Source organism: Pseudorasbora parva, chromosome 13 (genome assembly GCF_024679245.1).
Source record: "Pseudorasbora parva isolate DD20220531a chromosome 13, ASM2467924v1, whole genome shotgun sequence".
Lineage (NCBI taxonomy): Eukaryota > Metazoa > Chordata > Actinopteri > Cypriniformes > Gobionidae > Pseudorasbora > Pseudorasbora parva.
Genome location: NC_090184.1, coordinates 19,664,258 through 19,681,606, shown reverse-complemented (window position 1 = coordinate 19,681,606; position 17,349 = coordinate 19,664,258). Strand labels below are relative to the sequence as shown.

At 38.5% G+C, this 17,349-nt stretch overlaps 1 protein-coding gene across 3 annotated transcripts in view; it reads left to right on the top strand.

Moving 5' to 3' along the window:
* The window catches only part of gfra2a (GDNF family receptor alpha 2a), a 128,912-nt gene that overhangs the window by 99,641 nt on the left and 11,922 nt on the right, over nt 1-17,349 (top strand). For all 3 annotated transcript variants that reach the window (XM_067413389.1, XM_067413391.1, XM_067413390.1), the window contains exons 5-7: nt 3,363-3,472; nt 5,313-5,453; nt 9,483-9,646. In XM_067413389.1, the coding sequence (XP_067269490.1) occupies nt 3,363-3,472; nt 5,313-5,453; nt 9,483-9,646 (415 nt within the window). The remainder of the gene's footprint in view (nt 1-3,362; nt 3,473-5,312; nt 5,454-9,482; nt 9,647-17,349) is intronic.

The window sequence follows — 17,349 nt, the reverse complement described above, 5'->3', positions numbered from 1 at the left end:
GCATAATAGTAGGGTTCTTATATGGAGCTACCTTAACATGAATTGTGCAATGATAAACCATATATGCATCTGGCGACATGAACTTTTGTTTCCAATGTGAATAAGTGGCTTTAGTTCTAACTGGCTGCACCATAACAAGCATGGCATGATATGATTTTACTGGCCACTAGTTTAGTCTCCTGTAAATCTTCAATGGTCCAGAAATCACACTATATATATATATATGTATATTTAATGATGCATGTTGATGATTGCATTTGATTTTGTCATTCCGCACAACAGGGGAAAAAAAAGGCGACAAAAAAAAGGAAAATTACATTTGTTTCATTTTCTATGGGGTGATGGAATTATTTCAAATTTCAAACATTTCAAAATCTTCATCCTTAATAAATAATAAAGAACATACAGAAAATACATTTTCGGCTCTCTGTGTTTTCACTGTTATGACACATCTTCTAAAAGAGTACAGAATCTCCAGATCAAAACACAGGTGAAAAAGATGCAGAAACAAGAAATAGCATATTTAAGCAGATGCATGTAAAATATGTATATAGCAAAATCATCAACATTTAAACAGCATATAAATCAAAATTGCATAGCTTTACCGAATGAAATGTTGACTCAGGACAAGCTATAGGACTGTGAAGATTTGGGGGTGTTGATGGACTCGATGCACTCCATCTATGTTTTGATCATCGTTCTGAATTCGATCTGTAGTCTTTAATAAAATGGGATTTTCTCAGCTTTTTGCTCAAAATTTTTACCTTTTTTATGAAATTTACATTTAGGTGTTGATAAAAAAAGAGAAAAGGCTCTCCTTTCTTTTGATTATATTACATATATTACAAATTACAAAATAGTACAAAAATACTAATAAAAAAACACAATGGGAAAGAGTTAATATATCTGGATGGTTATTTTATAGAATCTCTAATCTCAAAAATTCCTAAACATATAAGATTTTTTTCTTATAAAAATACAATAATAATAATAATATAACAATAATAATTTTATTCCACAAGGACATCAATGTTCTTGATCAAACTGATCAAAAGTTGAAGTAAAGGCAATGCAACTAGAGATTTCTATTTCAGACAAATGCTGTTATTTCGAACTTTCAATTTGCCAAATAATACTGGAAAAACTTTTCGCAAAAATATTAATCAACTATTTTCAACATAATAATAATAAATTTTTCTTGAGCACCGAATCAGCATGATTCATGACATTGATGACTGGAGTAATTGATTTGCCAATGACATCACATAAATAAATTACATTTTAAATAAATAATTTTCATTTTCAAAATGCAGCCTTGGTGATATACTATATTGCAATGACGTTTTTGAGGTCATTAATTTAACTAAATGCAATACAATCAACCTAAAATCAGTTGTTGTAAATGTTTTGGATGCTGTCAATACGTTAATGATGTATGCGTTAATATCTATGTAAATGTATGAAATTGTATGTTGGAACCAACAATACAATTATAATGAGATCATGCACAGCTCTGTTATAGGCCGTTCAAAATAAGATAACCAACCAAACAGTAAAGAAATCACGGCCTCACTTTATATTAGGTGGCCTTAAGTACATCAAAAAATAAGTACAACGTACTTACTGTGTTCAAATTGTATTGCAAATTGTACAGGTGTGGTGATATGAGTCAGTTTAAGGGTAGAGTTAGGGACAGGTGTGGTGATATGAGTCAGTTTAAGGGTAGAGTTAGGGACAGGTGTGGTGATATGAGTCAGTTTAAGGGTAGAGTTAGGGACAGGTGTGGTGATATGGGTCAGTTTAAGGGTAGAGTTAGGGACAGGTGTGGTGATATGGGTCAGTTTAAGGGTAGAGTTAGGGACAGGTGTGGTGATATGGGTCAGTTTAAGGGTAGAGTTAGGGACAGGTGTGGTGATATGGGTCAGTTTAAGGGTAGAGTTAGGGACAGGTGTGGTGATATGGGTCAGTTTAAGGGTAGAGTCAGGGACAGGTGTGGTGATATGGGTCAGTTTAATGGTAGAGTTAGGGACAGGTGTGATGATATGGGTCAGTTTAAGGGTAGAGTTAGGGACAGGTGTGGGGATATGGGTCAGTTTAAGGTTAGAGTTAGGGACAGATGTGGTGATATGGGTCAGTTTAAGGGTAGAGTTAGGGACAGGTGTGATGATATGGGTCAGTTTAAGGGTAGAGTTAGGGACAGGTGTGGTGATATGGGTCAGTTTAAGGGTAGGGTTAGGGACAGGTGTGATGATATGGGTCAGTTTAAGGGTAGAGTTAGGGACAGGTGTGGTGATATGGGTCAGTTTAAGGGTAGAGTTAGGGACAGGTGTGGTGATATGGGTCAGTTTAAGGGTAGAGTTTGGGACAGGTGTGGTGATATGGGTCAGTTTAAGGGTAGAGTCAGGGACAGGTGTGGTGATAAGGGTCAGTTTAAGGGTAGTGTTAGGGACAGGTGTGGTGATATGGGTCAGTTTAAGGGTAGAGTTAGGGACAGGTGTGGTGATAAGGGTCAGTTTAAGGGTAGTGTTAGGTGTAAGGGAAGTACCAACTGTGTAATTACAAATGTAACTACAAAAATTAATTATATACGTAGTTACATGGAGGTATTTATTTTTTAAATATAAGTACAATGTAAAAACATGTATTTACACAATAAGTGCATTGTATCAAATGGTTAATTAAAATGTTAGTACATAGTAGTTTAGGCCACCTAATATAAATTGGGTCCCAAATGACTATAAATGAAAAGGACAGAGGTCTATGTCTGTGGCTGGACTGGTGATGCATGTGGGTGTTGAGAAACGGCCACCGTGTCTGTTCACTTATTGGGCCACTGCTCTCATATCTCCTGTAAACTTGTCCGACAATGTTCCAAAAAGATTCTCTGCAACAACAAATTGCTTACACAGACAGAGAATGAAAGTCTAAGATAGAGGGAGATAACTATAAGAAGACGGTTCAAGTGTTTGTGGAAGCTCTTCTGCTCCAGAGAGGATGTCCTGTCTGCTGCCTGACCCCCAGGATGCCTCTGAACCACAAACATGCCGTGGTCACGGTCAGCAACGATGACTAACTAATGGACAAGAGAGAGGAAGAATGAAAGACAGCAAAAGAAAGAGAGATGGTCATGATTTCCCCTTATCTTGAAGAAAAAGCAGTGATGTGTAAAGCTGAAGATGCCTCTAAACATGCACAGACTCAAAATCTGTCCTTTGTGTATTGCAGCTGGCCTCTTCAGGCATAAACACACATGCACAAACTTCCCCCAATTTTTCACCCCTAGGCAAAACTATAGACTGACTGCATTTCATTTTTCCATGTAGTTTCATGTTGGCCTGTTGCTGTTGTGTTTTTCTGCCAAGGTCACGACTGGCTGATTTCCACACAAACTGTCAGATGACCCCTCACTCTATCAGCAGCTGCCTCAACGACGACTACCAGGCCTGTCTTGCATCTTACACCAGACTCATCGGTGAGCTAAAGAATGTTTTTGATTATTCTGTTAGCTTTAAATAAATGCAGTACATTTTCATAGTCAATTTTCTAGATTGCGTTTTATAACACTTAATTTTAGCATTAATTAAATAAAATATAAAACGTTCTTCAGTTTACAGTCTACATACATGTACTATCTTAATTAGAAGACCTCTCTTTCATTTATTTCTCAAACACGTTCATAACATCCATTTCAATCCCTATTCCCTTATTTCTACTCTTGAACCTTCTTGTTAAACCCATTTTCACACCATCATAGCTTTTCACAGATTTCCACATAATCAAACCTTTTTGTCAAACTTGCTATTTCCATCAAACCCAGTGTTCACTCATCATATTTAAAGCAGCACTAGGTAACTTTTCAACCTTCATAATATATTTTTTAAGACTCTTGTGATGATAAATCGACTTACAATAGGTTGAATGACACGTCTGCCATAGCCTGATGGGGTCTGTATCGTTTTTAATCGTACTTTTAAACTTCGGGTTTCGGGTAGTAACCCGAGAACAAAAAGAACTACAAAATTCGACTGCTTTACGGCATATACGTCACTTCCACCAACACACACACTTCCTTACATTCAGACGTGCGAGCACAACTTTGTTCGTCGGATAATATAGTCATGTCCGAAGCAGCCAGGACACATAAGAAAGAAAATGTTTTGTTGGAGGAAAGCAATAAGAGGAAACGAAAAAGTGATGGGATTAAAGGCAGGACTAGGATCAAAATGTGACCAGGGTTTGCTCGTCGGCGTGAGCTGGAGGAGGCGTGCCCGACCGATGCTGTCCTGCTTGTTACGGTGAGCTACCACTCAAACATTGAACTGAAGTATCATATAGATTCTGTAAAACGGTAACCAATAGACTACTATAATGACGCTGGCTTGTAAACGTGAGCATCGTGATTATTTGGCGTTTGAAAAAAATAAAAGCCATGAAATTATATTCATATGACATGCTGAAGCATATGCCACTGACTGTAACGTTACCTGGGATGAAGACATTTCACACGCGCCGCCAGAAGAACTCGAAATCCTCTTGCAGTGTTCAGGGGAACTGTTAGTGCTGCACCATGTGCTGCACCGATCCGCAGCGCCACTTTTATGAAGTTATTTGGCCGGCACCGCACCACTGTATATATTTTTACAACCCGCCGCGCACCCGCGACCATTAAATAGACATACGGGGTCCGCGGGTTATGAGACGAGCCACGCATCACTAGTTCAGGGCTATCAGGGTTGTCATGTCAACAAATGCACGCGCGATGGCATCCCCTGTTGTAGGATTACAGCGCTTACGACAGTAGTTGAGGACATTATTTTTTCCAAACTGTAGGGGGACCCCGAGAGCAAAAGTAGCCAAGTGGGGCTTTAACTCAAATGAACATATAAAATGACAATAACCAAAGATAAGAACAAAGGTAAATAAAACAATTATAAAAAAGAATAAACAGATAAGATAGGGTGTTTGAGTGAGTCTGAATTTGGATGTAGACTGGAGTAACGACTACTGGAAATTGTATTTTAAAATATATTAAAATAAAGATAGTAATTTCTCAAAATTTTTAAGTTTTTACAGTATTTTCTAATTAAAAAAGACTTCATACTGAAAAAATCATACTGACACCACACTTTTGAACTGTAGTGTATTAGCGTAATTTAATATTTTAATGCTCTCTTTATATTGATCAAGATAATAAATAACAAAAAAAAAAAAAAAAAAACCTTTGAAAATGTAGTTAATGTCTGTGTTTATTTCCTAGTTCAATGTGATATACATTAGAATTACATATTTAGCGTGATTTGTTCTCCCTATAGGTACAGACATGACTCCTAACTACATGGACTCAGGACACTCAAACTTCACCATTTCTCCCTGGTGCAGCTGCAGAGGCAGCGGGAATCAGGAAGAGGAGTGTGAAAAGTTTCTACAGGACTTCATGGAAAACACCTGTCTCCGTAAGTCTAACCCTCTTTTGTTATTAAAGCGTTCTGCCTGTGTGAATGTTGCTATGTTTGAAAGCTGCCATGTTTTGTGTTTACTTTGCCTTGCAAACCTCAACCCATGTGTGGAAGCTCTACCCACCTCCAGAATCATAAAGTCTGACTGTTTTGTAACTAATGTCATGCTTGTTAGCAGAAAGTAAACAGGTAGGCTGAGACTACATAAGGCTTCCACCCTGGCATGCTATCGTGTGCTGCTACAGGACTCCTTTTTTGGTATTTCATGGTGATAGTGTGTGAGTTCAGCCATTTAGAGATCTTTGGCTTATTTTGAAATGAAAATTAAATTTATGCGGACATATGTTTAGATTTACAGATCTAAGATTGAGTTGAACATGTTCATTCTTTAGCATTAAACTTGACATGAAACATAAATTGCTGTAGTCTTTTCTTTACTCTATAGATTTTAAATATTCCAAATATTTATAGACTTTAAATATTCCGAAAAAAATGTAATTGCGTCCAAAATTAAATATTTCCCTACTATTGTATATACAGTAGTTTGCAGAAATGATGCTGTAGGTCACATTACAGTAGCTTGGTTTCCATCCCAACGTGAAGCAAATCTTTTCAAAGTTCGCAAAAAAAGACAACAAAATTTTTTTGTTTTTTTTCAAGCGAATTGAGTGGGTTGAGTAGTTCGAGTGGATAAGGGGGTACTGTAACCTAGTAACCAACAGTAAATAAAATTCCCTCAGCTTAACCTTAGTGTGAAAAACACTTAACAGGGCTTAAGAAATTGGTATTAAAAGACCAAATTCAATAAACAGCAAACTAATAAAGCATACTATGCACAGAAAAACAGACGAGTCCAGAAAATATATGCAACATGTATAATTATTTAAGGGTTTCCATCTCCCATTATTCACATTGACTCAAAAACCACCTCAAGCAAGCTAAAAAAAACTTTTTTGTTTTTTTGAGATTTGTTTGCTAAATTTGGCATTTCCGTCAATAATTTCTGATGTGATAAAGCACATTAAAAGCAGAGTGATAGAGAGCTGGTAACAACTTGGCAGGTGTGGCCTAATGGTTAGAGTTGGACTTATAGGGTACCCATATTCATAATAAACAGAACATACTGTTTTAATGGTCGGGAAGTAAGTTTCAAACCAAATGTAGTAACTACTATACCGAATGTGATTTGGGACACACCGTGAGTATAAATAATCTGGTTTATCAGTAGTTTCACCGGCAAAATCCATGTTCATGAATGTGATTATTAACGTTACTGTAGTGTAAAGCAGAGCAGCACAGAATGTGGAGGGAGCTGAGCAAGGTTGCTGGTGCGATTGTGGTACATCACATGGCTCGCGAGCAACAGGACTTTTATTATGACAGGACACAGTCGCCAGCACTATTTCCGTTTTTGCGGCCATGAGTATGAGGTAACTCAGCTCTGTTTGTCATATTAGATACATTTAAGTGTGTTGAAAATTATGTTATGATGTGTCTCTGTGCGTTCTCTCAGGAGCTGCTCTGACACTTGTTGCATACTGCTAAGTGTAAAGCGTTTCTGACAAATAAAACTGGAAACTGAGGTTAATGCAGATATGACGCAATTGACAGGCGACTCCCTCAGACGTCCCGGCTCCTTGGCTAAAATAGCAATTTTCTCACAATTTACAAATAGTTGGAAACATTTGGGATATTGTAAGAGATCAACTGAACAAAATATATAAGACTGGCCTGGTGGTTTTTGGATATTTTACTGCAAAAATACTACACAGTATACCTTTAACATACACAGAAAATTACACAAAACACTCATACAACTAACAGTAAACGAATACATACGTATGGCTTTTCGGGGTTGGTAATAAACTGTAAACTCTGTATCTAATACAACTCCAATAAACTACAAATGTGAGCTCTCCCTTTCGCTACCTACATCACTCAGTAGACTTTAATACCCATCAAAATATGAGTCCCTCTTTAGTAACACAGATAATGTAGACATTAAACATATCTAAACTCTAGACTCAGAGAAATGTGTGTTTTTGATGTATAATGTTCACGTTACATGACGTGAGAACAGTTAGTTATTTCTGTTTGCATGTTAGCAGGGACTCTTTAACTTTAATCGTAACTTAGTGTATGATAACCAGAAAATTATCTCAGGAAACCTGAAATCAATGCACCCTAGACACATCGTTTTACCATTTTTGTAGCATAAACGCCATCAAACCGATGACAGCTTCTGATTTTCCAAAGGTTCTCTATGGGGCTGAAACCTAAATATGTACGAGTTCTGTTCCCAGCGCAACTAATACTCAACTGCCATTGGCTCATTTGCGTTTGAGGGGAGGGGCTTTGGCCTACCTATAGGTCAATTGGGTTAAAGATTTTACCACAATAATTTCACAGCAGTTTAAAATAGGTGACCGTGTTGGTAAACAGAGAGCTGCTAGCTTGGTTTGCCTCTGTATGAGCTCTGCATACAATGATACACAATTGGCAATAGACAGTGAAATTTCTCTAATGTGACCGCACCTTTAGCTTTGAGACAATATACAGTATATGCTAGTTTATTCCTAAACACTGACTAAATTAACCTTTATCAAATAATTACATTTAAATTTTACAATCTTTCTGTTCATAAAAATGAGACCAAAAACGTACAATTAAATCAAACGTCCATTCATCTACTTGGAAAGGTATCTGATTAGCAATAGCATATAGCAAATCACAGTTCTTGGCTGTTGGCGTATATATCTTGTTTCTATACTGGCAAGTGCGTGATTCTTTGTCTGGGTTTTGCTCAAGGAAAATACCAATAGATTACACTGAAGTGGTTTTCTGCTAAGTTGACAAGAAAAGGCCAGCATTTGGGAAATTATGTTATTCTGTTCCTCTGGCTATCTTGAGACGTGTATTTGAGAGCTGAGAAGAGAGAGGACAGACAGACAGACAGACAGATGGATTATTCTCATTTGACAAGTGTAGTCTGGGAGAGAGGATTTATTTTAATTTTAAATTGTTATGTTTTGAGGAAGAGAAGAAATACAGTAAAAAAGATATACAATCCCTCAACAAATTTTGTTTATCAACGACCATAAAAATGCATTATTAACAATTGCATTATTATACAATTAGGAAGCAAATAAAAGAGAATCTAAGATGAAGAATTTCCAATAACTGCTTGGCAGAAATATCTTCCACAGTGAAAGAAATAACATGAGCGGAAACAAAAACATAAGATAATAAGCTACAGAGCTTCAGGCATTAGCACAGGAGACATCGCATCCGATATCCCACTGTGAGATAGGCTGAGAGAGATTTTTTCAAGTCAAAACTAGCAAAGATACAGTATAATTTGCATAGATTACATGTTAATCGTGTCTCTCACCAAAACTAGCGAACTGCTTTCGTAGTCTGTATTTTAAGGAATTGTAGGCACACATGTGATTTGAGGGCTGTACCTCATTTTAAATTAATTGTAAGGCAGCATCACATATATATCCTTTTTGTGGATTGAATGATGTTATCATTATACAAACAGAAAAGCAGCACACTGTATTTGTGTCCTGATGTTTGATGTCAGCAAACTCTTTCGAAATTAACTGTGAGTCAAATCTTCTGTCCGCATTGCCTTAGCAGCATTATTCCTATGATGTAGCTGTGTCCTGTTAAGAGTATTTTGAGCCGATGCATGAAGGCTTTAGACAGCAAGTCAGCTCACTAAATTGTGAGACAGCCTGTGTATGTGGTGAGTAGATGTGTCCTGGTTTGTTTTTCAAGCAATTAACAGATCCAAAATCTGCAAGCGTTGCAGAATTAGCATTTAGCTGAACTGCTGACCCCCAGATACAGCTAACTAATGCCTCATTCCTCACAAACTTGGAGCGGAAGACACATATTACTTTTCTCCTCAAGGGATCTGGCGATTTAAAAGTCTCTCTGACTTTCTGACTTCCTACAGAAAAATTATCCTATGAAAATGTGCTTTGAACCTATTATTTATTTATTTTTCTTTACTTGCAGGAAATGCCATCCAGGCTTTTGGGTATGGGTCACTGCCCAAGCATGATCCTCAGCCTACAACAGGCTCAGTGAAACCTGATCTTGAGCCCACCGCCAGCCTCCCTAAAACAACCATGGAAACTGGGGAGGAGCCCTGCATCATATCGCCCTGTCCGAATTTAAACGTAAGTCAAATTTGATGGGGTCAGGAAGTTTTAGTTATCTGTCATCGTATTGCAGATAACTTAAGCGATGTACTTATTTTATATTGTTTATCTAATTTATTTCAACCAATTGCACTGTGTAGTCTGTTACTGTTACAGTAAGAACCAAATGGAAATTTGAATGATAATGTGGGTGTTAATCAGTAAGTGGACCTAATTGTATTGATAAATGCGCTCTTGTATAATATACTTAATGTATTACAAATATATACAAAACTGTACTTGCAGATACTATAATATTAATTAAATAAAAGGCCACTTAAGTGTACTTAAAAGCACAGTATGTAATTTTTGCAACTAGAGGTCAAAAGTGTAGCTTTATTATGCCGTGAATATCCGTGGGATCATGGAAATTGTAGTCTTGACTCTTCACCTCCATAGCTGAGGAATCCGAAGGACTCGGGCAGAAATCATGTTTATGAATGAGCGAATGTATTAAAGTTTTATTAACATTACGTTAGTATGAAGCAGGACGCGCGAGAGCCCTCGGGAGCAGATGATAATGAGAGAGACCTGCGCAAAACGCCGGTCTCTGGGCTTTTATTATGCTTATTCTGCAGTCGGCCGCTTCTGCTCTTTTCGTTGCGTGTATGGGGTAACGCAGTGCTGTTTTAAAACGATCATACTAAATACATTTGTGTGTTTTGAAAGTTATGTTAATAGCTTTACTTATAATGTGCGTTCGCTCGGAAGCTGGTAGGGAGACTTGTTGCACACGCAACCTGCTCTCACAGAATTCCGTGAAATGAACACGGACCCTTAACTCAAAAATCGGTGGTAGTTTCATGGAATCGCTGAAAAGTGATGCCTATGTAAGTCAATGACAGGCAGCATCCGTGGTCCACAGATTCCCAACACACATTTAATTCTTTGCATTTGTAAAAGTAAACATGATTTTATGAATATTTATAGCCTAATTTTATATTTTGGAGCAACTCACTCCTCTCCTACCCTAAACCTACCCACTCAACAACATAAAACACATAACAGGCAAATAAATGTACAGTCACAGTTATTTATTGCAAAAACGGACCAGAAACAGTATACAGTCCCTGACAAAAGTCTTGTCGCTTATCTATTTTTCTAGAAATACCTGATATTAACCTGACTTTTAATTAATCAATTGGTGTTAGAAATAGCTCATATGAAAAGCTAAAACCCTCCCAAATGATGTTTAATGCACTGAAATAAATAATTTTCACAGAAGAAATATTTATCATTTGATCAAGACAGAAAGGTAAAATTTTGGCAAGACAAAAGTTTTGTCGCCTATACAGAAATGTAACAAATTTACTGCAAATACAAAAATATGTAAGCAAATTAAGTTGTGGTGCTGTGAGATCCAAATTTAATATCTTGTATGACTTCAATGAGCTTGAAGGACTGCATCCATGCGGTTTGGCAAGGATGCATACAATTTATTGATGAAGTCATCAGGAATAGCTAAGAAAGCAGTCTTGCATGCCTCCCAGAGTTCATCAATATTCTTTGGTTTCGTCTTCCATGCGTCCTCTTTCATCCTACCCCACATATGCTCAATGATGTTCATGTCTGGTGACTGGGCTGGCCAATCCTGGAGCATCTTGATCTTCTTCGCCTTGAAGAACTTTGATGTGGAGATGGAAGTATGCGATGGAGCTGCTGCAGAATTTAGCCTCTTTTATGGTTGGGAATAAGAGGTAGCTAAGATTGCTTGGTATTTTAGACTATTGATGTTGCCTTCCATCCTGCAGATCTCGCACACCCCCATACTGGATGTAACCCCAGACCATGATTTTTCCGCCACCAAACTTCACTGTTTTCTGGGTGAATCTCGGTTCCATTCGGGCACCAGTAGGTGTCCTGCAATATTTGCGGCGACTGTGGTGTAATTCAACTGAAGATTCATCTGAAAAATCCACCTTCTGCCACTTTTCCAGCGTCCATCCTTTTAGCAGGCTGTGGGCCTTGGCAAATGCCACACGTTTTTTCAATTGTCTTTTGTTTAGTGCTGGCTTCTGGGCACTGATTCGACCATGGAGGCCATTTCGAGGCAGAATTCTACAAACTGTTCTGGTTGACACAGGGACTTCAGGTGACCAGGTCTCGTGGAGCTCTGCTGCAGTGGAAAATGGGCTGGCCTTGGATTTTCGAGCCAACAAACGGTCCTCTCGAGCAGTTGTCTTGTGGGGTCTGCCTGACCTGGGCTTGTCAAAAACGTCTCCAGTCTCTTCAAATCTTTTTTTTATCCTCTGTACTTAACGCTGAGACACATTGAAGGTGTCTGCCACATCAGCAGTGGATCTGGTCTTCAGCCTCTTGATAATCAAAACTTTAGTCTCAGGGTGAATCTTAGGCATGTTTGCAGAGGTCTAGTTGCAGTTGATGTGAAGGTCTAGCGTACTGGGGTTCTTTTTATAGACACTTGAGACCTAATTGATCCAATATTAGTCACAGGGGAAGCTCATATGACAAGGTGATAACACTTATGTCTTTGCAAAAATTGACTCAATGGGCTTTACCAAGCTGTGAATATTAGAATACTTTTTGAAAGTTTAGTTTTTTACTGAAACATTATCACAAAAGCTGGTGGGATTAAAATGAGCCATTTCTTGTAAAAATATCTTGATTAGAAATATATTTCAGTGGCACTTTAGGTCAATTTGTACACAAGCGACAAGACTTTTGTCAGGGACTGTAGAAGTATTAACTCATGTTGCATTCCAAGTCTTCTGAAGTCAGACGATATCTTTATGTGAAGAACAGAGTTGATCTTAATGTTTTAATCGTTGAAATGATGATCGCGCTCCACACGCGCACTCCATTCATATTTCTTATTCAAATGATACAAACGACTCTTCAGCATGACCCTATTGGTCACGAGACACACGAGAGCCAGTGGCATTTTACAATCAAAGCTGATGTAATGACGCAATTGTTCACGCGACATACAACAGCCAATGCTGTCAAAGCTGACGTGAGGGTTCTTCCGGCGGCAATATTTGAAATGTATTAAAGGTCCCGTTCTTCGCGTGTTTTTGAAGCTTTGATTATGTTTACAGTGTGCAATATAACATGAGTTCATGTTTCGCGTGTAAAAAAATTACACATTTTTTTATCTGTACAGCGCTGTTTCCTCTGTCCTAAAAACGGCCTGATGATTTCCTTGTTCTATGAAATCCCTCCTTCAGAAACACGTAACAAGTTCTGATTGGGCCAGCGCTTCCCGAGTTGTGATTGGACAGCAGCTTAGCGCACTTTGCCCGAAAACGTCCCGCCTCTTACCATAACGGGGAGATGCAAGCGCTGAATGTGCGCTCTTCTCCACGTAGGAGAGCAACAAGACCACGCCCCCTTTTTTGCGTGTACTTGTGGGCGGAGGGTTAGTCAACAAATGGTTCTAGTGACGTCATTACATCCCTGCACTTCCTGCTGTAGTCCAAACCGGCCGTTTGCTGTAGCCTTTGATAGGGAACTTCTGTTAAATAAAATATCTCGCTTGGCATTGAACTTTGAGCTTTATAATTTTACAGGTATTATTTATGCTCTAACAGCAACATTACACACTAACTAAAGTTTGAAAGATGGAATCACGAAGAACGGGACCTTTAATATTCGGCGGATGGACTCAACGTTACTGATCGCTTTTGGGGATTTTCTTCACACAAATCAATCGTTTGGCCTCGGAACACTTGGAAAAACGTATATATGTCTTAGTCACCGATGCAGAAAGTGAAAGAAAATTAATTAAAATACTGAACATATTGCTAAGTAAATATTTAGATCTCACCACTAACAAAGCTGAATTTCAAGAACATCAATTAAACACTTTACTCATTTATTTAAGTCATACGGGCTGTAGTGGGGGGAAAAAAACATTGCAAAATATTTACACATAGGAATATGTAATCTGCTACTTTGCATTTAATTAGCATTGATTGGACTAGTTGATGATAGTCAAGCTACGAACAGCTGTAGAATAAACAACTGACAAGATATAAATTAGTTGACATTGGCACCTTTGTTTGGTTAATTGCACACAAACACACACATGTTGCTCTGCAGAGTTTTTCACCTGAGTGTAAAACACTATCCAGAGATGTTGACGGGCTCGTAATTAACATATTAAACTTGAAAATGTAAAATGATTGAGTGTGCCCATGGAAACAGCACAAACAGACAAGACAGAAAAATGTGTTCTCACATTTTCCCAGAGGAGCCACAAAACTGCATGTCACTGTTTACACTGCATGATGTGTTTGCGTGTGTGCGCGCGACTGTACGTGCTGGGCCAGTAGAGCAATGTTTAATTTATTGTAAAAATGATAATTAGTGCATTACCCAAGCAGGAAGTTTATAATTAGAGACTGCCTGAGGGGATCGAAACATTGTCAAACTTTACCATTCTCCAGCAAATTCAAAAACGTGTCAGATGTGCATCACAGATTCAACCCATTGCTGAAACTCATATTCTTCTTCTGGTCCCTCTCAAATGAAAGATGAATAGTTTGCCATGGGCCATTTTTCTCATTCTGACAGGTAGAGAGGAAATTGGGCAAAGTCTCGCTCTGTTTACCGTGTTTTAATTCCAGGCAGGGTTTGGCATCACAGTGATTTTTGGAGGTGAAACTCAAAGGGAGCGCTTTGCTCTATGTAGCAGGTCCAATGGTACTTAAAGTTTGCCCGGGGCAGAAAGGATGTTCCCTCACAGAATCTGCATGTAGAAGTGACATGTCTCGCTCATGGGCACAACTGAGGGAACGATTCGATTTTACCCAGTGCTATAAATTGCCTCTATGTGCTCCATTAGTATGAATGATCAGATATTCATCAAGTTATTCATACTGCTTCTACTGCTAGAAAATAATAGAACAGAAGAATAGAATATTAGCAATAATCAAAGCATGTTTATGCTTAATGAATTGCATTTAATAACTTTCATTTACATGCACCAATCTAACAATACATGCTAATACACAGCAATATTTACCTCATTATATTTTTGCTAAAACGTTTTATTTGTGAAATTACTACACAGTCCAATGACGCAAAGCAGTCAGTGACATTGAATCAATTTAAAACAGACAGCTGGAACTTATTTAAATAAGCAAATTGGTTTCCCCAATGTACACCAGTTAGTTTACCCAAAGGATAGAATTCTCAAATGGTTACTGACATCGGGGCCAATTCTGCATTGATACTGACATATCTGTTGCAATTTCCTCCTTTAATAAAAAAAGTCGGATTTTAATGCCAAACTGACAGAACAGTAAAGAAAAGAAAAGTGCACATGGGTAATTTGTACTTACATGTTGGAATTCCATCAATATCACAACATATCGCATATTTAAGTCATAAACGTAACACAGATGTAACCTCAACAAAACAAAACAAAATAATTATATGGTGAACAATTGCTGTGTCTCATTTCGTTACATTTCGAAGGCTGCGTCCTCCGGAGGACACGTCCTGTGAAGGATGCAGTATACGGAGTGTCCTCAGTCAGAATTAAACGAGACGTCCTTTGTAGGACACACAGACAGGAAGTCTCACGTTGCTATGCCAACAAGTTCAGCCTCGTTGCGCTCTCACGCCAGTTATATGAATGAAAATTATTTATAACTTGAAAATGACTAAGAAACGTTTCTTGTCTTGACAGCAATGTACTGTTCTAAACATTTAAAATGCACTAAACAGTTGTAATCCTGTTTACCAAAACTATCTGTTTGAGGTAATAGAGCTTAAAAAAAACAACAAAAAAAGCTTGAACTACTTATTTTAAACACCACACCTACGCTCGCATGTATATCTGGTGGTGGGGCCGTTTTTTCATATAATATAAAAAAAAATATTTATGACGGTTGTTAATGGAGACGCAAAGAATTGTGGGTTATCTCCAGCCGTGAAGGCTACACCTCATGCACACTCCGAAATCCTGTGAAAGAAGGACGCATTCGAAGGTCGCATTAGGAGTGTCCTTCTCAATTTTTTGAAATGAGACGGCCTTATGACGTATGCAGCCTTCAAATGCGACCTCCGGAGGACGCAGCCTTCTGAAATGAGACAAAGCTAATAAACACAAATAAATAGTGAATTCATTGAATATATCTTCACTCTGTCATTTGTGCTCAGAACTCATAATTATGTTTTTCCACCTCCACTTGAAGTCCCGATCAGGAAATTTGAAGCTTATGATCATGATATAAGTATAGTTTAAATTTTGATCACATCTTTATTTCATTAATTTAACTCTTATTTTAAATAAGTCCTCTCCATATCTAACTATATAGCGAGTCGGAATAATTACCGTAATGACTCTTAACAACAGGAACTGTACAATTCATAGACATGCAACGTGTAGCCTTCCAGTGTTAGTTAGTTTCTGATTCCCCGTACAGTGATCAGGCATAACATTATGACAGATATCTTTTCATCACGGCACCTGTGAGTGAGTGGGATTTATTAGGCAGCAAGAGAACATTTTGTCCTCAAAATTGATGTGTTAGAAGCAGGAAAAATGGGGTAAATTGGGATGGCTAGACGGCTGGGTCAAAGCATCTCCAAAGCTGCAGCTCTTGCAGGGTGTTCCCGGTCTGCAGTGATCAGTATCTATGTCAGTATCGTGGTCCGAGGAAGGAACAATGGTGAACCGGTGACAGTGTCATGGGCGGCCAAGGCTCATTGATGCACGTGGGGAGTGAAGGCCGGCCGTGTGATCCGATCAAATAGACGAGCTACTATAGCTCAAATTGCTCAAGAAGTAATGCTTGTTCTGATAGAAAGCTGTCAGAATACACAGTGCATCGCAGTTTGTTGGTTATGGGGCTATATAGACACAGACCTGTCAGGGTGCCCATACTGACCCCTGTCCACCATCGAAAGCACCAACAGTGAGCATGTGAGCATCAGAACTGGACCACGGAGCAATGAAAGGAGGTGGCCTGGTCTGATGAATCACGTTTTCTTTTACACCACGTGGATAGCCTGGTGCGTCGCTTATCTGGGGAACACATGGCACAAGGATGCATTTGGGAAGGCAAGCCGGCGGAGGCAGTGTGATGCTTTGTGTGGATTTTACTTTGAAACATACCACCTACCTCAGCATTGTTGCAGACCAGGTACACCCTTTCATGGAAACAGTATTCCCTAGTGGCTGTGGTCTTTTTTAGCAGGATAATGCGCCCTGCCACCAAGGAAAAAGGGTTCAGGAATGGTTTGAGGAGCACAACAACGAGTTTGAGGGGTTGACTTGGCCTCCAAATTGCCCAGATCTCAATCCAATCAGCCATCCATGGAGGCCTCACTTCACAATTTACAGGATCTGCTGCTAACATATTGGTGTAGAGCACACCTTCAGGGGTCCATGCCAGGTCAGGGCTGTTTTTGCAGCAAAAGGGGAATCAGCACAATACTAGTTGATAATTCATTCATAATGTTCATAATGTTATGCCCGATGTATCTTAGGCTGCTCCTTAAATCGCATACTCTTTCTTGTTGGATTATCTGCTTTGTTAATTAATAAAGTAAACAGCTGCAGATCCACCTCTCTTTCTCCTCTTCCATTGCCTGCCAAACCGCAACAACACATTTATTATGTATAGATTTAAAAAAAGGCATACTTATGTGAATTACATTTAGATTGCCGATAGGAGAATAACCGAAGAATATCGGCCAATTAAAACAAC